The sequence below is a fragment of the Eptatretus burgeri genome, chromosome 8 (assembly GCF_056783735.1).
Source record: "Eptatretus burgeri isolate ZD-2024b chromosome 8, Ebu_testis_v1, whole genome shotgun sequence".
Classification (NCBI taxonomy): domain Eukaryota; kingdom Metazoa; phylum Chordata; class Myxini; order Myxiniformes; family Myxinidae; genus Eptatretus; species Eptatretus burgeri.
The window spans coordinates 39,195,099-39,220,098 of NC_140968.1; the positions used below are offsets into that span (position 1 = coordinate 39,195,099).

The 25,000-nt window shown below is 46.1% G+C and overlaps 3 protein-coding genes across 41 annotated transcripts in view; 2 read left to right on the forward strand and 1 right to left on the reverse strand.

The window, feature by feature from the left end:
• Nucleotides 1-25,000, forward strand: part of LOC147021573 (dynein axonemal heavy chain 8-like) — a 238,149-nt gene that overhangs the window by 121,759 nt on the left and 91,390 nt on the right. The gene's annotated exons all lie outside the window — the stretch shown is intronic.
• Nucleotides 1-25,000, reverse strand: part of LOC147021576 (dynein axonemal heavy chain 8-like) — a 165,600-nt gene that overhangs the window by 92,023 nt on the left and 48,577 nt on the right. The window lies entirely within an intron of this gene.
• Nucleotides 46-24,985, forward strand: LOC147021578 (dynein axonemal heavy chain 8-like). 6 transcript variants are annotated; one of them, XM_085891679.1, is made up of 7 exons: nt 49-755; nt 6,920-7,001; nt 11,490-11,631; nt 17,381-17,488; nt 22,496-22,597; nt 22,718-22,852; nt 24,367-24,985. In XM_085891679.1, the coding sequence occupies exons 4-7, from the start codon at nt 17,483-17,485 to the stop codon at nt 24,685-24,687; spliced, it is 564 nt and encodes a 187-aa protein (XP_085747805.1). In that variant the 5' UTR covers nt 49-755; nt 6,920-7,001; nt 11,490-11,631; nt 17,381-17,482; the 3' UTR covers nt 24,688-24,985. The 6 variants fall into 6 exon arrangements, with proteins under 6 accessions (XP_085747803.1, XP_085747805.1, XP_085747800.1 ...); XM_085891677.1 differs by lacking the exon at nt 17,381-17,488 and having other exon boundaries at nt 46-755; nt 11,490-11,693; XM_085891674.1 differs by lacking the exons at nt 49-755; nt 6,920-7,001; nt 11,490-11,631 and adding an exon at nt 15,184-15,700.

Sequence of the window (25,000 nt, forward strand, 5' to 3'; positions counted from 1 at the left end):
TACGAATCAAATCGGTGTTTACTGTGTACATATCTGAGGTATGGCTGAGGACGCACACACGCACGCACGGACACGAAAATGGAGACCAAATCCGTAAGTCCCCGTTTCAGACAAAGTCCAAAAGGGGCTGATAATCTGTACTAATAAATGTCAGTGTGTGTCTGTCATTCAGCCAGTCCGTCCGTGAGTCAATCTGTCCGTCTGTTCGTCAGTCCACCATAACTCCAAAACTATGAAACCGAGCGGCCCCAAACTTTGCGTGCATAATAAGGGAACTCCAAGGTCATGCATGAGTGAAATTTGTGTGTTTGGGTGGATTTAAACATCCCCCTTTAAATATAAATGAACGGCCTTATTTAATTATCCATTATTAAGGCTCATCCTTGGTCACCTCGCTGTCCCTCGCTGGGGTCTTAATTTGCAATTTTTTGGGGGCCTGCTCAGCAATGCCTTCACTTGGAAGAGGCCGTAACGGTTTATTAATGAAAAAGTTCTTTTTCACTTTCTTCATTCACATCATCGAATGTCTGAATATCATTTCCACGAATCGCTGGAGACATTGCAATTCTTATAAACGCCTGGATACGCCGGCATTCGTGGCTTTATTTCATTTCCGCACATGCCATAACCTCTGAAATGTCTTGATATTTGCAGAATTTCAAAATTTAAACTTCTTAGTTGATCTCAACAGCAGTTCCGACTGCTAAAAAAGAAAGTGTTCATTTGTTCAACTCAGACATTGCTTGACATTACAGGTATCTCTGGGTGCATGGTGTTTATATGACCGATCGATAATCGCTTGCCAAGCTGATAATCGCTTCCCCTGAGCCAGCCTTATTTAATTAGCTTATTCATATTTGAAGTCTTTAATTTAAAAAAATGTCCTTTTGTCGATGTTTTCGATCTGCTGTTTGCTGTTGAGATGTCCAGGGTTGTGTTCAGTTTTCAAGCAGCGAGCTGGCGCTTGCCAAGCCAGCCGTTCCTTATCAAATGTTTCGTTGAAGTGCTTGCTTGAGTGCTGAAGCAACTTGGCGTGTGCTCTTTAAGCTTCAATCTCTTCAAGCTTCGTTCTCTACAAGCTTTCTTGGCGATACCGTGACATTTCTGGAGTTTAGGAAAGCAAAAGAAATTAGATAATTAATATGAGTAAAAAATGTTTTCAATTGTTACAAAGCAGTGAATCGACACATCACGGCAGGTGAGCCCAAAGGTAACTTTCGCATGCTTGCTCTCAGCTGTATAGCCTGGGTTTGAATTCCAACTCAGCTATAAGGAGTCATTTTGGTGTTTCACAGGCATGGTTATTCATCAATGTGTGCCCTGTCTCTCGGATGGATGTTAAATTGGCCCTCACGTCTACCGGAATCCCCCATATCCCCTTCCCTCTCCCCTCCACTCTCCCCTCTCCGCCATCTCCCACCCCTCTGATTTTCTCGCCCACCCCTCTCTCTCTCCTTCTCTGACCCCTCCTCTTCTCCCCTTTCCTCTCCCTCCTCTCTCTCTTCCCCTCTCCACTCTTCTCCCCTCTCATCCCTCCCCCCTATCCCCCCTCTCCCTCCCCCACCCTCCCCCCTCCCCCTTTAATCTCCCCCTCTTTCCTCTCTCTTCTCCAACCTCCCGCCCTCTCCCTCCCCTTCCTCTTTCTTCCACCCCACCCTCTCCCTCCTCCACCCGTCTCACTATGTTAAGGGAACTGTTGAGGACTGACAGCTTAATTTTGAATTTAAAACGGCTTCCCCTGAGTGTAGCCTGTACAAATCAGATTCAGAGTGAGCCAACCGGATGAGTGCAAAGGTCGCTGCATGAGCTAGCATGCATGCTTGCAGGCAGGCCTTTTTTCTTTTTCTTTTGCATACCTTGTCGAGGCTCTTATGAGAGCTAACACAGAACACACAGCAAGGGGGGCATGAGACAAGAGGGGCGGGAGTGGGAAGGACAAAACAGTGGGGAACAGAGACATTAGGAGATCTGTGGAAGGGAGAGGGATGGGGCGAGGAACATGGGGAATACAAGATGGACATCACAGGTACTTTCAGGAAGGAAAGCAGGGAATTTGAAGGAGGTGGGCTTGGGGTGGATTAACGGGGGTAGAAAATATCGAGGATTTGAATGGGGGATGACAAGAGGTGGTGAACAGCTGTTTTGAAGGCCTGGAGGGAAGAATGGGATTGAATAGAGTGAGGGAGTTTATTCCAAAGGTGGGAAAAAAGAGGAATGAAAGAGTGAAGGTGAGCAGTGATTTGTGATTTTGGTAGTTTTACGAGACAGTGGTGGGGACAAATCGCAGAGATCAGGGGTGGGGGGCGAGACGGGAGAGGAGACAGTAGAAGACAGAAAGACCACCGACCTGCCTGCGGTGAGAGAGTGAGAGGCCCAAAGACTCAGCCTCATTGCGGGAGATACCAATGATCCGAAATGCCTTGGTTTCCACAGCGTGAAGCCGAGAAAGGTGGGAGGCAGGAGCACCAGCCCAGAGGGGAGCGCAGTACTCCATCAGGCTGTGGACGAAAGCTTTGCAAGTGGTCAGGAGCTGTCAGGTGGGCCGAGGAAGGACTTTGCACGACGGAGGATTCCCAGTCGATGACTGGCTTTGGAGGCCAGGTTTGAAATATGGCTTTTCCAGGAAAGATCATGGCAGATCGTGAATACCAGAAGCTTGAATGAAAGGACTTCTTCCAGAGGATTGTTGAGAGAGTGGATGGGGTGGAGGGGGGGATTTCTCAACGGTCCTTTCGGAGAGACGTTGTGAGAGTGTGAGATTTGTCCGGATTGAAAGACATGTTCCACGAGTTGGACCAGTTTGTGATTTTATCCAGATCTGCAGTGAGTGAAGAAGCTGCTGCTTGCCGGTCTGAGGGATAACAGATGGTACAGCAGAGGGTGGAGTCATGAGCAAAGAGATAAAGAGGATTTTCCAGATAGGCCGTGGGCTGTCCGCTGCTGTCGTTCCGTTTCGTTCCGTGAAAAGGGTGCGACTTATTTTCACTCACAATATGGTCAAAATGATATTTGCTGTAACGTGTAAAAAGTTCTCCATGTAAACAACGCCCAAGTCTGAGCATTAATTAGAAGTTACATGCAATATTTTTCAAAGTGTAATCGGCGATTAACTGCGTACGTTGGCCGAGAAGTCGGCCAGCTGGCGGAGCAATATCAGCTGCAACCAATCAGCAGCCGTATTTTTGTAAACACGGGTACTACTTGTACTGTCGTGGCAGCTTCCACGTCGGCCTTAACTTAGTGATGTCCCGAGCAAAATCCCAGGAGAAGTCAGTCGCCTTCATGGTGTGTTTTGCATCTGTCATCGGTACAAGAACAGAATGTATGTCCATTTCCTGAGGTTAGAAGGGGTAAATATCGCGAGTGCTTGGGAAAATGGCTACATTTACCCGGGGAAAGGGGTGACATCGCCCGGTCACGTTATCACAGCCATGCTGGCATTGGCTTCACCAATATTCCACCGAGTGCTGGTTACCATCCGACGTGCTACAGACGGTTCACCGATAAAAAGAGACGGCTTGCGAGTAAGAAACGATGCTTGCATGTTTTTGAGGGAGCTACTGAAGTATCTGCAGTGGATGCTTCTGTTCAAAAGCCTGGTGTGCTGTCATCACCAAAGAAGAGTCTGCGATCAACATCGGCATTGCCAATCTCTTCACAAGGCCACATCCTCCCACGTATTTGCATCGTTTGCAAGAAAGAGTCACGTTATCTTAACCGAGTCCACGGGCCAAAGCGTGATAAACTAGTTAAAGCTGAAACACTCCACAGCAGGTACGTTACCGAGCTATTTGTTATGAGCTAAATCAAATTTGATCATTTTGATTTGCCATTCTGTCTGTGTACGACAAGTTTGTTGAAGAGCAAAGGAAGTTTCATCCCACCTTCGATTTCTGGACGTCATACTTGGAGATGGTGACTATATTGCTCCTTTTCATTCGAGCCCCTCGGGAATCCAACTGGGAGCTCCATCTCCCTGCAACCAGATCTATGTTGCCATGGTTTTTTTCGTACGATCGAGTACATTATTCCCGATATTTGACGGCTTATTGGGTTGAAATGATTAGCCTTCCGGAGACCCGTCCTCAGTGCTATGCCGAACTTCGTGAACGTGGTCAGTGGACAGTCCAACGACAAGACCACCATGGTTTTTGCCTCTATAGCTTGCGACCAGGCTATCGAGCAGACTGTCAACCGTGATTCGAAAACATCAACAGGAATCACCAACTTCAGCCTTGATGGAGCAGCCGTTCACCGCTGGATCCTTTCACAGAATGAACGTGCGGCTATAACCCGACAATGTCAGAACCTAGCGGGTAGTCATTCTGAATCACGTCGTCGGAAGGATTTGGATACAGCTCGTACAATAAGGGATGAGAGACACATACAGAACCTCATGTCTACCACCACCTCAATGATGGATCCTTTCGATCCGAAAGCTGATTTGGTAAGCATTAGTTCTGGGATCATTGCAAGCCCCACTGTGAAGCATGATCTCCTCAATGCCTATGAAACCGGTGAACATTTACTCTGCGGTTTTATGGAATCCCGCTTGTTGACGAACACTGTCGATTTCTACTCCATCCTCAAGGCTCAGAAGCTCAAAACTTTCACTGCACAAGTGAAAAGTACTTCGAGGGTAACATCTCAGGAAGAAATGACCCTGAAAGCTGATCGTAATTTGTTCGGACGACTGCTGATCATTGGTCAGACGCGGCAACTCGACATGCGAGAGGGACTTTCATATTCGCTAAGTCCTGTCTCGCTTCCCCTTCCCAGTGCGGATGGTGGTCTTGCAAAAACCAATAAATCCGCGTTGATGGATTTGATGGAGCGTAGGGTAGACAATGTCCTTGCTCTTTCAATGCCTCACGACCCTGCTGTTATAGTCGATGGCATGGCTGTGATTCAGGGACTTGTCCGTATACCGGAGACATTTCTCAACCTGGCTCAAAATATCCAAGCTGCCCTCATTAAAATAATGGTGAGTTTTGGCAGCTCTAGGATAGATTTTGTGTGTGATCGATACCCTGACATCTCAATCAAATATGCTGAGCATTCTCGACGAAGTACCCAAGGTACTTAAGTGTAACCAGATTGTTGTACGGCCCCGATCAAAAAGTCCCAAGTCAGTGGAAGAAGTTTCTCGCCAGTGGTAAGAATAAAGAAGCACTGATTGGTTTTCTCTTCACCACTTGGCGGTCAACCAGTCTGCCTAACCTAGGGTGCGATTACAGCATTTATGTGACACATTCTGACCAGTGTCACGTGCTGAAAGCGACATCAGGTGAGATATTTGTACAGTTAGTGGATGAGTTGCAGTGCGATCACGAGGAAGCGGACACCCGCCTCATGCTCCATGCAAAGCACGCCGGTTCCAGCTACCGTGATATTGTCATTCACAGTCCCGATACTGACGGAGCAGTGATCGCTGTTGCACTCGGTGCGCAAATACAGGCGAATTTGTTTTTTTTCAACTGGCGTGAGAACTCGCGCCCGTGTGATCGACATCGGACGCATCAGAAGTAACTTGGGGGAGGAATTGTCTCAGGCTCTCGTTGGATTTCACATCCTGACCGGATGCGACTCGACAAGTTGTTTTTATGGTAAAGGAAAAAAGAAGACCTTTTCAGCCATCTCCAAAAACGAGACTTTCGTGCGAGGCTGGGGTCCGATTTCGATATAGCAGCAGAAACCGTGACTTCATTGGTGAGGTTCGTTTGTGCTATTTACGGTCAAGAGTCGGCAGCGGATGTGAATGACACAAGATACAGAGTATTTTGTTTGGCTTCGTCACCAGGAGAACAGTCTATGCAACCTACAAATGACGCCCTGCACCAACATATTCTGCGTGCTCACTATCAAGCCACCATATATCGACGGGCGCTATCCCCCTTGATCAATGCTCCTACTCCATTTGGCCATGGCTGGCGAATGACAGGGGACGAATTGTCAATTCTGTGGATGACACAGGACCCTGCCCCAGAAATGATATTGCAGGTTGTCAACTGCGCCTGTAAAATGTCAAACTGCAAAACAGGACAGTGTTCGTGTCACTCCTCTACCTTGTCCTGCAAGTGTCGGAATTGTGAGAATAGTTTGAAAACACCGACCGAAGAATTATTCGAAGGGGGGAATGAACAGGACGACGACGACGCCGATGATGATGCTGATGACGGTTAGATGAAAATAACTAATGCGCGGATTCAGTATAACTAATGTCACATAACCACAGCTTTTCGTCGACATCCATCTTCCTAGTCCTTCCAGTAATGATCTAGTCGTGGCATGGCTTTTCAGTAACGCATTTCCTTGATGTAGCAGCTATTGTCTCTATGACAAATAAGGTTCATTTTATAAGGTTCATTATCCATTCACTTTAGGCTCAGTAAACAAATCCCGAGGACCAATAAGGTTCCACCTTGCCATTGCGAGATATTGATAATTTTTGATTTTGTTTCCCACCGATGTGTGAATTTCCATTCGTGTTTCAGTGAGATTGACAGATTGTGATACATGGCTTAATCAGTCATAGGAAGATAATTAAGAATTAATTAGTAATTTTGTGAAGATGATTCTGTGTAGTCTTCCCTTAGCAGAATGTGGTGTAGGTTAGTTAACAGCTTCGCTGTTCACATTTCCATTTCTGTTTGCACAGAAAGTGTATAAGATGAGAATGTTATCCGTCTTTTAATGACGAAGTGCCTAATTACTGTCAGAGTATGATTGCGATAATCCATGAATGTTAAGTAAGCAGGTGGTTGTATCCATACGCGCAGTTTCAAATCTCTAGGTCAGTCGATGTGGAAGATGAAGCCTTCTCAATATCGAGATAATTAGTGATCATAAAAAGATTTGATCATGCTCGGGCTAAAGTAACGATTTGCATTGTTTATATTTTCCACATTGGCCACCCCAGGACCACGATATTTCCAAAAGAGGAAGACAGTAGAACGTTCTGTGGTCTTCAGTCATTTCAGACATCTCGGTCGGTATTGGAGGTAGATACAGGCTCGTAAAAATGAAGGAATTCCTCAAAAATCGCTTTTTTTCTGAATGATGCACCTTGTTGCAGTTTTCATTATCTTGACAATAAAGTGTTTACATGGTCGATACTTCTGATTCGTGAGCTATGTTGTTGTGTCTGACGCCCCCGTAGAGTTGAGGCTTGGGAGATGTATATTCGCCGAGATATACGATCGGCAAAAAGGGGAAAAGCCAAAATGTCACTTTTCGCACCCTGGCGACCAACTTCGACAGCTCACTGTGCCTTATTGGGCTAAAATCTCGTGGAGAACTTTTGTCCTAATGTCTACCATACACGTGTCTACAAGCAGCCCAAAGTTCACCTCGCACCCCTTCCTCGGAACGAAAAGTGTTTTTAGGGCCTTTTCATAGGAAATGCCCACGGCCGAAGAGAGTCGGATAGATCATTGATGAAAATCAGAAAAAGAACAGGGCCCAGAACGCCACCCTGAGGAACTCCAGCCTGGACAGGAAGAGGGGATGAAAGAACTCCATTGAGGGCCACACGTTGGCTGTGACAGGAGAGGAAGTCTGTGAGCCATGAGTGGAGATGGCCTTGAATACCAAAGGAAGAGAGTTTGGTGAGCAGGGCAGGGTGCCAGACCGTGTCAAAAGCACGCAATATGTCCAGGGATATGGCTCTGATTTCATGTCCGGCATTGAGGACCTCCATCCATTGTTGGGATAGCTGCAGCAGCATAGCCAGGGTCGAGTGACCTGGTCTGAAACCAAATTGATGATCGGAAATTAAGCCATTGGAGAAGAGGTAGGATTTAATGTCTGAAGCGATGATGGATTCTATAACCTTGCTGATGATTGGGAGAAGGCTGATTGGTCTGTAGTTGCAGGGATCTGTTTTTGCACCTTTTTTATGCAGGGTGGTAATGTTTGCTGATTTCCAAGCAGATGGCAGATGACCTTGAGCAAATGAGAGGGTGAGCAACAGCAGCAGAGCAGGTTTGTCGGACACGTGGGCTGATGCCGTCTGGACCTGTTGCAGAATCTGAGTCGAGGTTTGACAACAAACTCGCCACCTTGTCAGGAGAAAAGGACACAGAGTCCAGGAGCAGCAAGGTGCGACTGGGTAAGGTGGGTCCAGAAAGCGATGGGTTTCACACACAAGACGAAGAAGCAAACATGGAGTTTTGGCATTCAGCCTTTCACATGCGGTATCAGCAGTGCGGACATTTGAGTTAAGGGAGGGGATGGAGGGCGAACATACACCAGAAGCAGATTTGATTAAATGCCACCAGAATTTGGAGTAGGAGAGAGGTTTGAAAGTTCAGACTTGAGCTTCGAAAGATGATGTTTTCTGGCTCTCCTGAGGGTCGATACACACTTGTTCCGAGCTTTATGGAAGGAACTGAGAGGCAAACGCAAGTTGTTTCAGGACAACTGCCTCACCACAAACTTCAGTGTTCCATTGGGCGGGAGGAAGGGGAGGACAACTGAAGACGACAGGGGATAAATCTGTTCATGAGGGAGAGCAAGTTTCTTTGAAAGAATTTCCAGGATGAGTTGATGTTGGAGAAAGTAGCGATAGGAGATCAGTCTATGAGTTTGATGGCTGCTTGGAGACCCTGCCAGTCAGCTTAAGTGAATTGCCAGACTCGACGGCGGTGAGGTGGTTCTCTGATAACAGCCAGAGAGATGTCCACTTTGACAAGGATGTGGTCAGAAGAACCGCTTGGAGCGGAGGAGGAGCGGAGGAAGAGCGGCAGATATTTTCAGGGAAATTTGTCAAAATCACATCCAGAAGAGCTGGAGTACCATTGGTTGAGATCCGGGTCGGAAAATTGACTGATTGAGTCGCAGAAAGCTTTTGCTGAAGTGCCATGACAGGTGAGAGAGGTACCCACACCAAGCCAACTGGCCTGATGACAATTGAAGTCACCACATATGAGGAAGAGAGAGTTCGGATGAAAGGATATAAGTTGGTCCATGTTTTCGAATAGTGAGGTGGAGATGGAGTCATCACTGTTTGGTGGACGGTACAGTACACATATAAACATGAGGTGGGAGTTGAGGGGAAGCCGTAGCCAGAGGTATTCCTGGGGGTGTGGGGGGAGTGAGGGCAGTGCATGGAGAGTGAGGAATGGAGTCTTTGATGAAGAGAGCAACTCCTCCCCCAGGACGAGGCTCAGGCCTTTGCCTGTTGTCTAGTGTGGGTTTTAAATGCTCCCACCTAGTTTTATGTAGAACCCAGCACTTAAAAATGAAAATGTTGTTGTTTGGGTGCATTTTATCTCCCTTCCCCTGACCCTGTCGTCCCTCCCCCTCTCCCATACTTACTTCCCCCCAAACCCCCTCTCTCTCCACCCTTCATGGACATCTATAGGAGGTCTCCACATGTTGTATTGTTGCGGGGCCGGGTATCGGCCGTGAGCACGACCGCTAGATGGAGCTGCAAGTTGGTCCGACCGATCGCCCGGAATGTATAGGTCGTCGCCCCGGATAAGTTCGGAGCCGACGGATCCTCTATCGGACCGAGGTTTGCCAATAGATAGACCACGTGGGGTAGGGTCGATTGCCAATTTCAATTTACCTAAATACCCACGTGGTCCAACTACCAGGGAAATTCACCCTCGACGGAACTCGTACGAAAACGAGCCGCTTTGCGCGCTCGTTCCGTGTGCGATTCCGAGCGGTTTAATCGTCAAGAATCGTCGGTCCAAATGTCCCCTTCGTGTCATAACAGCTTTTACTTATTCTCAATCACGCGTCATGTCGAACCAATGAAAGAAACACAAAACGAGCTGATACGTTTAACAATCGGGGTATTTGTTCAACAATAATGTGGGGGGGGGGAATTAGGGGAGCACGCAAGAGGCAGGGTTAAACCGAATATCAAGCAAGGCAAATTATAATATACAGGCGAAAATATAATATACAATTCACTACTTCGAGGACGGGCTCACGGACACATAAACACACACACACACACACACACACACACACACACACACACACACACACACACACACACACACACACACACACACACACACACACACACACACACACACACACACACCCAAAAGAAATGGTGGCTGACGCCTTTATTTCGGTCTTCAGCTCGGAGGATAGTGGAGCCGAGGGGCAGGGTCTACCTTGGACCTGTCCTCCTCTTGAGGTCTTCAGGATGACTCGGTTCAGTGCCCGTCCCGGCCACCAAAACGTCGACTCCGTTCTCTCTGGTGACGACATGCGACCCTTCCGACTCCGGCGGCGGATGGTCCCTCTCAAGCTCAATCCTCAGGAGGAGGAGGAAGAGGAGGAAGCAGACGTTCCAGACGGCAGTGGCAAGACCATTCCAGGCCTCCGGAGACTAGCGCTCCCGCAACACGAGCGCTCCAACGCGATGAGCAACACGAGCCCTCTCTCCTTACGCTTCTCCTCGCTCCTTTCGCTTCTCCTCGCTCCTTTCGCTTCTCCTCGCTCCTTTCGCTTCTCCTCACTCCTTTCGCTTCTCCTTGCCGGCTGGCTGGCCCGCTGCTTACTGCTTGCTCGCTGCCCGCTGCTGGCTCGCTTTTATGGGCTCCGGCGTGCTCAACTCTCCCCCTCCCCAGCGCGCGGGGAAAATCTCGGGGCGGGGGATGATCGTTCTCAGCTTGCAGCATCCTTCTAACCATCATTCTTGTTTACGCTGCAGGAATCTCGGGGCGGGAGGGTCGTTGTTCTTCTCTGCAGAATCCCGATAAAACTAACTATTAAAATAAATCACAGCGCATTTACATTGATTCACCCACAAGACAAGGGAAGGAAGCTGTCTATAAAACATAGACTTACTGATATAACCGAGCTATAGGAACGTGGATGTTGTGTGTGATCGGTTTCAAAATTCGTAACAGTATTGACATGGTGTTTTAACGTACCCCATTTTGTTTAATCCTGCAGTACCCTCCCCCTCCCCATTTTTACACAAGTCCCACAACCAAACGTAAGTCGAGATCACCTCACCCCCTTTCCCCCTCAGCTGTCTAAGCTAAGCATCCCTTTGAAACGCAACTCCAGAACCCCCTCCCCTCACGATTACCTCCCCTTAACCCCACCCCACCTTCCAACTTCCCCCTCCATCCCTCCTCTCTTGCCTACCCTCCTCACTCCCACCCCTCCTTCCAGAGTGTATAGCGAGCTTTGATGAGGTCTCTCTCCACATCCCCCCCTTCCTCACTCTTTCCCCTTTCCTTGCTCCGTTCTTCCTCACCCCTCGATGCTCCCCCTTCCTCACTCCCCAACCCCTTCTCGTTTCCCCCTCCCTCTTTCTCCCCCCCACCCTCAATATTCCCATGGCTTCAGTGACAGGTTGTAGTTGCGAGTGGACAGTAATTATTGAATTGTTTTTTTCATGCAGCCTTGTACCTTCTCCATTTAGTTCTTGTAACATTGTCTTTCTTCACCCCTTTCACCCAACTTACCCTCCATCCGAGACCTCACCAACCCCCTTTTGTTTCCTGTCCCAGCGGACGAGGATGCTGACGTTTGGTGGTTTTCTCCAAGTGGGAAACCAGTGGGATCGCAGTACCGTGTCGAGGCCTCTTCCCAGGAGAAAGAGGCGATGCTCGTGATACACGAGGCAAAATTAAAAGATGCCGGCATCTACAGGTGTGTGGCGAAGACAGCAAATGGCTCCACTGCTGAAGCTTCGATTCACGTGGAACTTCACTGTATCTATCTCACCTTTCTGAAATTCTCAGGTCTCACTTGTATCGCACCTGGCACCAAGGTTTTTTTTTTTTTTTTTTTTTTTTTTTTTGTATACCTTGGTCGAGGCTCGTATGAGAGCTAACACACAACTCACAGCAAGGAGGCATGAGACAAGAGGGGCGGGAGTGGAAGGGACAAAACAGTGGGGAACAGACACATTAGGTGAACTGTGGAAGGGAGAGGGATGGGGATGGGACGGGGAACATGGCGAAGAGAAGATGGACATTTCAGGGACTTTCAGGAAGAAAGTAGGAGAAATGAAGGAAGTGGGCTTGGGTGGATTATCGGGGGTAGAAAAGATCGAGGATTTGGATGGGGGAAGATAAGAGGTGGTGGTGAACAGCTGTTTTGAAAGCCTGGAGGGAAGAATGGGAAAGAATAGAGTGAGGAAGTTTATTCCAAAGGCGGGAAAAAGAGGAATGAAAGAGTGAAGATGAGCAGTGATTCGTGATTTTGGTAGTTTTACCAGAAGGGGTTGTTGGCGGACCTTGAGCGCCCTGTGGAAATGTGGTGGGGACAAATCGCAGAGAGAGCAGGGGGGCAAGGCTGGAGAGGAGTCGGTAGAAGACAGAAAGACCACCGACCAACCTGCGGTGATTGAGTGAGAGGCCCAAAGACTCAGCTTCATTGCGGGAGATGCCGATGATCTTAAATGCCCTGGTTTCGACAGCGTGAAGCCGAGAAAGGTGGGAGGCAGGAGCACCAGCCCAGAGGGGAGAGCAGTACTCCATCAGGCTACGGACAAAAGCTTTGTAAGTGGTCAGGAGCTCAAGAGGGCCGAGGAAGGACTTAGCACGACGGAGGATTCCCAGTCGGCGACTGGCTTTTGAGGCGAGGTTGGAAATGTGACTTTCCCAGGAAAGGTCATGGCAGATAGTGAGACCTAGAAGCTTGAAAGAAAAGACTTCTTCCAGAGGATTGTTGAGAAAGTGGATGGGGGGTTTTGTAAACGGTCCTTTCGAAGAGACATAGTGAGAGTGTGAGATTTGTCTGGATTGAAAGACATGTTCCACGTGTTGGACCAGTTTGTGATTTTATCCAGATCTGCAGTGAGTGAAGAAGCTGCTGCTTGCCGGTCTGAGGGATGACAGATGGTACGGCAGAGGGTGGAGTCGTCGGCAAAGAGAAATAGAGGATTTTCCAGAGAGTCCGAGAGATCATTGATGAAAACCAGAAAAAGAACAGGGCCCAGAACGCTACCTTGAGGAACTCCAGCCTGCACAGGAAGAGGGGATGAAAGAACTCCATTTAGGGCCACACGTTGCTGCGACAGGAGAGGAAGTCTGCGAGCCATGAGTGGAGATGGCCTTGAATACCATGGGAAGAGAGTTTGGTGAGTAGGGCAGGGTGCCAGACTGTGTCAAAAGCACGTGATATGTCCAGGGATACGGCTCGGATTTCCTGTCTGGCATTGAGGACCTCCATCCATTGATGGGAGAGCAGAAGCAGCATATCCAGGGTAGAGTGACCTGGTCTGAAACCAAATTGATGATTGGAAATCAAGCCATTGGAGAAGAGGAAGGATTTCATATCTGAAGCGATGATGGATTCCATCACCTTGCTGATGATTGGGAGAAGGCTGATTGGTCTGTAGTTATAGGGATCTGTTTTTGGACCTTTTTTATGCAGGGCAGTGATCTTAGCAGATTTCCAAGCAGATGGCATTTGACCTTGGGCAAATGAGAGGGTGAATAGAACAGAGAGAGGGTGAGCAAGAGCAGAAGAGCAGGCTTTGAGGACACGTGGGCTGATGCCGTCTGGACCGGTTGCAGAATCTGACTCGAGGTTTGTAAGCAAGCTCTCCACCTTGTCAGGAGAAAAGGATACAGAGTCCAGGGACAGTTGGTGCGACTGGGTAAAGTGGGTAGAGATAGTGATGGGTTTGGGACACAAGATTTAGCTGCAAACACCGAGTTTGGACATTCAGCTTTATCACGTGTGGAATCAGCAGTGCGGCCATTTGAGGTAAGGGAGGGGATGGAGGGGGAACATACACCAGAAACAGATTTGATTAAATGCCACCAGGATTTTGAGGAGGGAGAGAGGTTTGAGAGTTCTGACTTGAGATGAGAAAGATGTTGTTTTCTGGCTCTCCTGAGGGTAGATACACACTTGTTCCGAGCTTTGTGGAAAGAACTGAGATTGCCCTCAGTTGGGTTTGCTTTCCATGAGGCAAAGGCAAGTTGTTTCAGGACAACTGCCTCGCCACAAGCTTCAGTAAACCAAGTGCGGGAGGAAGGGGAAGACAACTGAACACGAGAGGGGATAAATCTGTGCATGAGGGAGAGCAAGTTTCTTTGAAAGAATTCCCAGGATGAGTTGATGTTTGAGAAATTAGTGATAGGAGACCAGTCTGTAAGTTTGATGGCTGCTCGGAGACCCTGCCAGTCGGCTTGAGTGAAATGCCAGACTCGACGGCGGTGAGGTGGTTCTCTGATAACAGCCAGAGAGATGTCCACTTTGACAAGGACGTGGTCAGAAGAACCAATTGGAGCGAAGGAAGAGCAGCAGATATTGTCAGGGAAATTTGTCAAAATCAGATCCAGAAGAGATGGAGTACCATTGGTTGAGATCCGGGTCGGGAAGTTGACCGATTGAGTCAGTCCCAATGAGTCGCAGAAAGCTTTTGCTGAGGTGCCATGGCAGGTGAGAGAGGTACCCACACCTAGCCAACTGGCGTGATGACAATTGAAGTCACCACATAAGAGGAAGAGAGAGTTTGGATGAGAAGATAGAAGATGGTCCATGTTTTCGGATAGTGAGGTGTAGATTGAGTCATCACTGTTCGGTGGACGGTACAGTACACATATAAACATGAGGTGGGAGTGGAGGGGAAGCCGAAGCCAGAGGTATTCCTGGGGGTGTGGGGGAGTGAGAGCAGTGCATGGAGAGTGAGGAATAGAGTCTTTGATGAAGAGAGCAACACCTCCACCAGGACGAGGCTCAGGTCTGTCATACCGTAAGAGGGAGTAGCCAGGGAGAGATACTTGGGAGTCAGACACGTCTTGGGAGAGGAAAGTTTCTGTTCGGCAGATAATGTCTGGTTTGTCAGTGGCAACCTGTATGGAAAGATCTGAAAGGTTTGAGCGAAGGCCCCGGATATTTGAGGTCCACACTTTTTATGAAGAGGTAGGGGAGGAGGCTTTGGGTGCAGGAGGTGGAGGGGGAGGGGGAGGGTAGGACGAGGGGGGCAGGTAAGGAGGGTTGCTGAAGGAGTGTGGGGTATTGCAGAATAGCGAGGGGAGGGGCCGAATGAGGAGGAGAAAAGGCTCTGTGGTGCTGGGGGAGAGGGGGGACAAGAGACAAGGAAGAAGGCAGTTGAGGATTTGAGGAGGTGGAGTGAAGAGATGGAGGTGAGAGGGCAGTGGAGGGAGGCAGGTTGGTGGATGAGAGGGAGGGCAACTTTGAGAAGGAAGAGTGAGGGGGATGAAAGGTGGGAGAAAGGTGAGGGGGGAATTTTTGAGAGAGGTGAGAGGGAGGCTTGGAGGGAGAAGAGTGGGATGGTTGCTTTGAGAGTGAGAGTGAGGGGTGAGGGGGGTGAGTTGGCACTGAAGTTGGAAAAAAAGAATGGTTGATGGAAAGCGAGCATCCATGGCAAACTGTGGTTTTTAAAAGTTTTCGGTCAGAGATGCGATTTAACACAATTCTTGATGGATGCAATGAAGGCGAATTCAGAGCATGGAGAGAAGAAGCGCTGTAATAGTTGGATTTTTTAGGCAAGGAATGAAGGAGAGGTTGAAATGAGAGCAGTCTGTTAAAATAGCAGAAGAGTAGTGCATTGTGAAACAGTAAAGAGTACCACATGTGTGAGAGAGGAAGATGAAGCATTATAAGATCGTTTTTGTTGTTAAAAATAATGTATGAGAGAGTTCAACAGATTAGGTCATGGAAGTGTAAAAAAAAAAAAATCGAGGAAGAAGACGAGGAGGAAGTTAAGAGGAAGAAGAAGAAGCAGAATCGGGAGAAGGTGAGCGTGTTGTTGTAGGGTATTTTTATTTATTTATTTATTTTGAGATAAGAAAGAGATTAGTTGGGAGAATGGGGGATGTTTGGAAAGTGGGGAGGATCAAAATTGAAGGTAATGGGGAGGATAGAAATTGAAGGTAATGGGGAGAAAAAAAAAAAAAAAAACGATCGAACACCGAGTGGAACCGGTAGGCCTCAAGCCTAGGCCAAGGCCTCAAGCACAGGTAAGAACGTCGACAAAAATACTCACAAAATAGCACGATTTTTGAAACAAAACCGAACTAGCAACACACAGTTACATGTCAGTGAGAAAATTAAACAGTTAAAACGGGACAAATAACAACCGGAAACTTAGCTTTGAGAACGTCAGCAGGGAGCCCCGAAGGAGACCTCTCGCTGCTCCAAAACCGGAACCGGAAGTGTTGTGCCCGATATGTTCTCATGGATCAGGCATTGCGTGGCGGAGGAATGGGCCCCGCCGAGTGCCCTTCTAGTTTTTAATCGAATTATTATCACAATCTTTTGCTTGCCTGTTCGAAGAACAGAGAGCTATAGCGATACCCCCGGCGTGAGCGTCAGCGTGAGCGTCAGCGTGAGCGTGAAAATGTTAAAGTTTTTGGTGCAAGTTATTTAGAAGCTTGCCATTCATTTAATGTGTACTAGGATGCTGATATTTGGCATGGAGGTTCCTTTGGGGTATATTATTGATGTGGTGAAGTTGAAATAAAAAATAATTTCAAATGTTTGAAATTTTTGACCTGTTTTGAACTTAACTTTTTTGTAGCACATCAATGTTAAAGTTTTTGGTGCAAGTTATTTAGAAGCTTGCCATTCATTTAATATGTGTACGAGGATGCTGATATTTGGCATGGAGGTTCCTTTGGGGTATACTATTGGTGGAGTGAAGTTGAAATTAAAAAATGATTTTAAATTTTTTTTAATTTTTGACCTGTTTTGAACTTAACTTTTTTGTAGCACATCAACGTTTAAGTTTTTGGTGCAAGTTATTTCGACGCTTGCCATTCATTTAATATGTGTACGAGGATGCTGATATTTGGCATGGAGGTTCCTTTCGGATATACTATTGGTGTAGTGAAGTTGAAATTAACAAATGATTTAAAAATTTTTTTAATTTCAACCAAAGATGGTGTCAAAGCCACCCAATGCTCGCCTGTTTATACAAGACGCTTGCCATTCATTTAATATTTGTACTAGGGATGCAATGAAGTCCAAATGAAATAAATTTTGTTGGTGCACCTTTTTCAGAGACTCAATATTTGTGAAGTCAAAACACTACATATTACTTTTTTAGCTCGCCTGTTCGAAGAACAGAGAGCTATAGCAATACCCCCAGCCTGAGCGTGAGCGTCAGCGTGAGCATGAAAATGTTAAAGTTTTTGGTGCAAGTTATTTCCTTTCTAATGTTTTTATCTACCACACTATTTTTTACTGATAACAACATACAAATACATACATTGCTTTAAAATAATTTGGATCAGACTTCACTGCAATGCTTTATTAAAAATATTATTGGAGTCATCTTTTAAAAACTATAAATGTACAAACAGGTGAGCATTGGGTGGCTTTGACACCAACTCTCTGGTTTTCAACACCTTGATATACTTGAGGGAAGTTATTCAATGTGAATTATGCTTCAATGTCTCACTGTATGTTTCTGCAGGTGGCCATAACAAAAGAGATCCAGAACCTCGTCAATCAAATAAAGGCGATACATGACTTTTCTCGGTACTACAAGTCATCCGAAAGGATTTCCATCTTATTAATGAAGGTATGTCTGCTTCCTTTGCTATAACTTGCCGGTGGAAGCTGTTCCTCAGCATCAGAGCCGTGCCCTGTTGATGATGCAACCAGCAGGTGCAACCGGGTGAACATCATCAATGTACTGATAGTTGGACAGTGGGGAAACAAGTGCATTGTTCTTGCCGTCGGTGGTTGCCATTGTTTTATTTGCTCAAACAGCAAAACAGCACCGATTGTAAAAATTTCTCAAATTGTCCTGTGCAACATATCCTTGCATGAAAACTTTTTGACACAAATTAATTGAATACTTTTGGTTGGTCTGTTTCACATTCCCATTGTATGCGTTGCTCCTGATGGATGCAGGGGTACCTGGTTGAAATGTGATAAACTGTGTGGATGTTTTCAATGATCAGATACAGTGGTTTCCTTGGTTTCTTACTCTTGTTTTTGTCCAGCATGTGATTTATGTACAAGCTCTCCAACACCAGCCCTAAATAACTGTAAAAAAAATGGGGGTGGGGGAAAAGGCAACAAACTGACATGAAGCAACAGGTGCAGTGGGCCACCTGGAAAGACCCAACAAGGAAGGGAATGAATAACTTCAGAGGATGGGCAGGCTGAGAGAGTATCGGGAGCAAGACCAGAGGTCAACGAGAACCATCTGTTGTCATCCCCATTTCAGGCCCATCATCTTCATTACCACCACTTCCCTTCCCTAACCCAACCATCTTACTTGGTAATTTCAGTGTTTCTTTCACTCCTCACTCTCCTCTTTTCTTGCTTGATCATTTCCTTTATGTTTGTCTCGATGTCAGTTCTATCTTACTTTTCCATTACTGGCCTCACTCTGATGAAGAAAAAAAGAAACCAGAATCTACCAAACTGTCTGTGACGTCAAAACAGGGCTTGCACGACTGTCTCATCATGAAAGATGCCAAAAATGTTCAGAGCTTGAGATGCTGCAGAATCCAGGAGAGACATGTGAAGCAAGGGTGCCATCCCACCTGGGAGAGCCATACTCCTTTGTTCTGCAGACAAATTTCCTTGTTCCCTACAGAAACCTGGGAGGGGGGGTGGGGTGGGGTGGGAGGGAGGACAATGCATGGAAATATCAGAGGGTGCAAGACCAGAAAGGATGTCTCTGTTCTGTTCATCAGATGAAAGGATGTCCATCAGATGTTCATGTCTCTGTTCCCCACTGTTTTGTCCTTCCCACGCCCCTCTTGTCCTGTGCATTGTGTGTTAGCTCTCATACGAGCTTTGACAAGGCAAACAAGAAATATAAAGGAGACGGTAGAAGACAGACCACCGACCTGTCTGCGTGGGTGAAGTGATAGGCCCATCGACTCAGCTTCATCGCAGGAGGTTCCAATAATCTTGAAGGTCGAAGTTTTTACGGCATCAAGCTGAGGATGATGTTTTTTTACAGAAGCCAGGTTCGAGGGGAGAGCAGTACTCAATAAAGCTGCAGATGAAAGTTCTGCATGTGGTCAGGTGCTCAGGTGGGCCGAGGAGGGACAAACCACAAACCGGCGACAGGGTGTTGGGTGCCCAAGGCTCATCAATGCACGAGGGCAACGAAGGCTATCCCGTCTGGTCCGAACCGACAGAAGGTGGACTGTGGCACAAGTCACATCGCACCCTGCTGCGTATGGGGCTGCGTTGCCGCAGACTGGTCAGAGTGCCCATGATGACCCCTGTCCACCGTCGAAAGCTCCCACAATGGGCACGCGAGCGTCGGAACTGGACCTTGGAGCAGTGGAAGAAGGTCGCCTGGTCCGATGAGTCCCGTTTTCTTTTAGATCACGTGGATGGCCGTGTACGTGTGTGCCGTTTACCTGGGGAAGAGATGGCACCAGGATGCACTGTGGGAAGATGACAAGCCGGTGGAGGGAGTGTGATGCTCTGGGCAATGTTCTGCTGGGAATCCCTGGGTTCGGCCATTCATGTGGACGTCAATTTGACATGTGTCACCGACCTAAACATCGTTGCAGACCAGGTACACCCTTCATGGCAATGGTCATCCCTGATGGCAGTGGCCTCTTTCAGCAGGATAATGCGCCCTGCCACACTGTACACATTGTTCGGGAATGGTGTTCACGGTGTTGCCCTGGCCTCCAAATTCTCCAGATCTCAATCCGATTGAGCATCTGTGGGATGTGCTGGACCGACAAGTCCGATCCATGGCGGCTCCACCTCGCAACTTGCAGGACTTGAAGGATCTGCTGCTAATGTTTTGGTGCCAGACACCACAGGACACCTTCAGGGGTCTTGTAGAGTCCATGCCTCGGCAGTAGAAGAAGGTGGTCATAATGTTTTGGACTCAGCATGCCTCAGCACTGTTTTGGCGGCACAAGGAGGACCAGAAGCATATTATGCAGGTGGTCATAATGTTTTGGCTCATCAGTGTATACGTGTATGTGTGTGTGTGTGTGTGTGTGTGTGTGTGCGTGTGCGTGTGCGTGTGTGTGTATATATATATATATATATATATATATATATATATATATGTGTATATATATATATATATATATATATATATATATACACACATATATGTTGTGTATGTATATATATATATATATATATCTTCTTCTTTCGGCTGCTCCCGTTAGGGGTCGCCACAGCGGATCATCCGTATGATCCGCATCGTGATTTGGCACATGTTTTTTACACCGGATGCCCTTCCTGACGCAACCCTGGTCGCCTCTTACGTCACAGGGATATGGTACACCTATTTTAACCGGCCGGATATGGTACACCGGCCCAGTCCACTGGTACTCATTTCGCCGACCTCGGAAGGATGACAGGCTGAGTCAACCCCCTGGTGTATTAATTCAGTGGTCCAACGGGGCTTGAACTCAGGACCTTTTGGATCCCAAGCTGCTGCCCTCACCACTGCGCCAACACCAGGCTCATATATATGTATGTTTGTGTATATATATATATATATATATATATATATATATATATATATATATATATATATATATATATATATATTGCAGGTTTTCCCACTTACAAAGCACGTCGAGGTCTGTAATTTTTATCATCGGTACACTTCAACTGTGAAAGACGGAATGTAAAACAAAAATCCTGAAAATCACATTGTATGATTTTAAAATATTGAATTTGCATTTTATTGCATGAAATAAGTATTTGATACATCAGAAAAACAGAACTTAATATTTGGTACAGAAACCTTTGTTTGCAATTACAGAGATCAGACGTTTCCTGTAGTTCTTAACCAGGTTTGCACAGACTGCAACAGCGATTTTGGCCCACTCCTCCATACAGATCTTCTCCAGATCCTTCAGGTTTCGGGGCTGTCGCTGGGCAACACAGACTTTCAGCTCCCTTCAAAGATTTTCTATTGGGTTCAGGTCTGGAGACCGGCTAGGTCACTCCAGGACCTTGAGATGCTTCTTACAGAGCCACTCCTTAGTTGCCCTGGCTGTGTGTTTCGGGTCGTTGTCCTGCTGGAAGACCCAGCCACGCCCCATCTTCAATGCTCTTGTTGAGGGAAGGAGGTTGTTTGAAAAGATCTCGCGATACATGGCCCCAACCATCCTCCCCTCAATACGGTGCAGTTGTCCTGTCCCCTTTGCAGAAAAGCATCCCCAAAGAATGATGTTTCCACCTCCATGCTTCACGGTTGGGATGGTGTTCTTGGGGTTGTACTCATCCTTCTTCTTCCTCCAAACACGGCGAGTGGAGTTTGAACCAAAAAACTCTATTTTGGTCTCATCAGACCACATGACCTTCTCCCATTCCTCCTCTGGATCATCCAGATGGTCATTGGCAAACTTCAGACGGGCCTGGACATGCGCTGGCTTGAGCAGACGGACCTTGCGTGTGCTGCAGGATTTTAATCCATGACGGCGTTGTGTGTTACTTATGGTTTTCTTTGATACTGTGGTCCCAGCTCTCTTCAGGTCATTGACCAGGTCCTGCTATGTAGTTCTGGGCTGATCCCTCACCTTTCTCATGATCATTGAGGCTCCACGAGGTGAAATCTTGCATGGAGCCCCAGACCGAGGGAGATTGACTGTGATCTTGAACTTCTTCCATTATCTAATAATTGCGCCAACAGTTGTTGCATTCTCACCAAGCTGCTTGCCTATTGTCCTGTCGCCCATCCCAGCCTTGTGCAAGTCTACAATTTTGTCCCTGATGTCCTTAGACAACTCTCTGGTCTTGCCCATTGTGGAGAGGTTGGAGTCTGATTGATTGAGTGTGGACAGCTGTCTTTTATGCAGATAACGAGTTCAAACAGGTGCAGTTAATACAGGTAATGAGTGGAGAATGGGAGGGCTTCTTAACAAATCTGTGAGAGCCGGAATTCTTCCTGGTTGGTAGGTGATCAAATACTTATTTCATGCAATAAAATGCAAATTAATTATTTAAAAATCATACAATGTGATTTTCAGGATTTTTCTTTCAGATTCTGTCTTTCACAGTTGAATTGTACCTATGATAAAAATTACAGACCTCTACGTGCTTTGTAAGTGGGAAAACCTGCAAAATCGGCAGTGTATCAAATACTTGTTCTCCCCACTGAATATATATTTATATATATATATGTATGTATATATATATATATATATATATATATATATATATATATATATATAAATAAATATATATAAATATATATATATATATATATATATATATATATATATATATATATATATATATATATATATATACATACATACATATAAATACATATATGAAGCTCATAGAGACAGTCAAAGCCATTGAATAGGAGGACACTGTTCATTTCGACCAAACAAACAATATACCTCATTTTGAATGTTATTCACTCTGATGTTTGCTTTCTCAAACTATTTCATTATACTGTATATAAGTTTATCAAATATCAGTTTATCCAGTGATTATGCAAAGAAGAAGTCTCCTGTAATTAATCCGCATTGTGTGAGATAATTTTTGTTGTTTTCACAGGACAAATGAATCATTTCATATGAATATTTGCCGAAGTTGTAAGTTCATAATCACAGACTTTTTTCAGATTACAAACCAAATGGTCACCGCAAGCAAAGCTTATATCACAGACAGTGGATCCATTGGTGTGTGGGAACAAAGTGTACCATCACTCACCCAAAAGATGCAGGTATTGTTTTTTATTGACAGTTTAAAAAAAACACTTCTGTGATGTCATTTGTCTTGATTGGGGAGAAAAAGCTTCATGTTTTGTCTGGAGTATAAATTCAAGTTATGTCGACGTGCACAGGTGTGCACACATCTCTTCAAGGTCTACAAAGATGCAGTTCAATGTTTTCAGAAACCGGATGGAGAGAATGCATTAGAAATCTCTGAAGTGGAAATATTTGGAAAATTTCAGGCGTTTTGCACAAGGTTGGAAAAGGCAAGTTTCTCATGTTTGCAGTTTTAACGGATTGGACGATTCTGTGAATGTCACGTCAGATACAGGATGAAGACAGTTGTCGAACATAACATTGAAAACCGGACCCTCAAAAAAATTAAACAACACCAACAGTTTAGTTTTATACAACACTGTTGGGCATAAAAATCGCCAGTAATTTAGGTCTTTCTCCCTTATAAATGTGAAGCATTATCATATCAAAGGTTTGCATTCACATCAAACCTGTTGTGTTTCAATGTATTGAGATGACAGGGTGATTGAGGCTGATAGGATGGCCTGGAGGAACACACTCTTGCCTCCAAGTTGTCTCACCTGGGTTTGAATCCTGACTCAGCTGGAAACTGCAATCCTGGTGTTTCACAGGCAGGATGATTCATCAATTTGTGTGACATCCCTCTGATGGACATGAAACTGGTATCCTGTCTGTCAGCTTTTGTTGGTGGATGTTAAATATCCCATGGTGTCCTTCTCCAAAGGTTGGCGAGCTATCGATTGCACCATGTCAGAGTGGAGTCCTGTGTCGGAGTGGCGACCCATCCAGGATTGTGCCCAACAGCCAAGGAGACTGCTTTGGCAGCACCAACGCTCTGCGTAGAGTGTGGTCCCAATGAGTGGATGGATTGCACCATGGCAAAATTCCAAAAAACTGCCCTAACCGGCAGAGCTGAGTTTTCATCGACTCTGGTAGTCCTGGGCTTGTGTATTCGCAGAGTTTAACCGGTTCCCCGATCAGTCGGTACCTCTTGCGTTCATTGCCATGAAATACATTTTTTTAGTGCTGATGTGCTGTGACTGGAGGTATCCTGGCAGGTAAACAACTCAAACATCTGATTACTCATTTTGCTCACACATGGGAAAAATAAATGAATAAATCAGAGGTGATGTCACATGACTGCTGCTGGAAAAAATCTGAAAACCCTATTAATTAATTAATTGCTCATGACCCCCCCTGTGCGGACACACAGTTCTGCTAGTGTGTTACATTTTGGGAGTTCAAAGCAATTGAATGCATGAACTTACTCTGTAGTCACCCTGTATGTGTGTGTATTGAAACAGTGTGAAGTCACTAAGTGTACCCATCCATCCATCCATTGAGACCATACTCTGTGTAGAGCGTTGGTGCTGCCTCAGCAGTCTCCTTGGCTATTGGGCACAATCCTGGAGGGGTCACCACTCCGACACAGGATACCAGCAAGCTGGCACTCATTTTACCGACCTCAGAAGGATGACAGGCAGAGTCAACCCCACCTCGTATTAATTCAACAGCAGAGGGGGAATTGAACTCAGAATCCTATAACCCTAACCAGTAAGCCAACACCAGGCATATTCAGTGGATGCGTGCATTGAATTACTGTGTTCACTCATTCAGACAGATAAAAGGAAAAAAAATATGTTTGATGGTGTTGACTGATAAGAACAACTCATGATTACTGTGTCATTAGAGTAAAAGTTAATAAATTGTGTGTTTGGGGTAATTTTGCATCATGTGTCCTCAGATTGAAGAATTGCTGGCAAAGATTGAGAGCTTCACTCCATTGACAGCATCAACAATCGAAGGAATCGATTCCTTGGCAACCAAGTTTCAAAGCATTTGTCTCAATGCAAAGAAGAGCCCACATGATGTTTTAGATCTCAGGATAACAGCGTTTGACGGAGATTTCAGAGATTTCACGACGCAGATTCACAACCTGGAGGTGAGCAATGTGATTTGGGATCTTACAAGGTGTTGTCGAGCATCCCAAAGAGTGACAGAAAATGATGTCTGGATGAAAATGTATAGAAAGATGACAATAATAGGGAAGATTACTGTATTCTAAGTGTTTCCTCATTTGAGCAGAAATTTTTCTGTCGTGAAATCTTTGCTTATTTTGTTATTTTGCTGGACAGGAGGCTGTTTCTGGGGTTTCGATGACTTAATATAATCGAAAACAAAGCAGGAATTCATGGGCCATTGTGTGTTACCGTATTATTAACAACTTGCCTTTGCTTCATGGAAAGCAAACCCAACTGAGGGGAATGTCAGTTCCTTCCATAAAGCTCAGAACAAGTGTGTGTCTACCCTCAGGAGAGCCAGAAAACAACATCTTTCAAATCTCAAGTCAACTCTCAAACCTGTCTCACTCCTCCAAA

What these genes read in the sequence shown, in the direction of transcription:
- LOC147021578 (XM_085891674.1), top strand. Translation starts at nt 15,590, where the DNA reads ATGTATGAGAGAGTTCAACAGATTAGGTCATGGAAGTGTAAAAAAAAA. An exon ending in CACTCACCCAAAAGATGCAG is followed by an intron (nt 22,598 to 22,717) that starts GTATTGTTTTTT and finishes CGACGTGCACAG; the next exon opens with GTGTGCACACATCTCTTCAA. An exon ending in TTTGCACAAGGTTGGAAAAG is followed by an intron (nt 22,853 to 24,366) that starts GCAAGTTTCTCA and finishes ATGTGTCCTCAG; the next exon opens with ATTGAAGAATTGCTGGCAAA.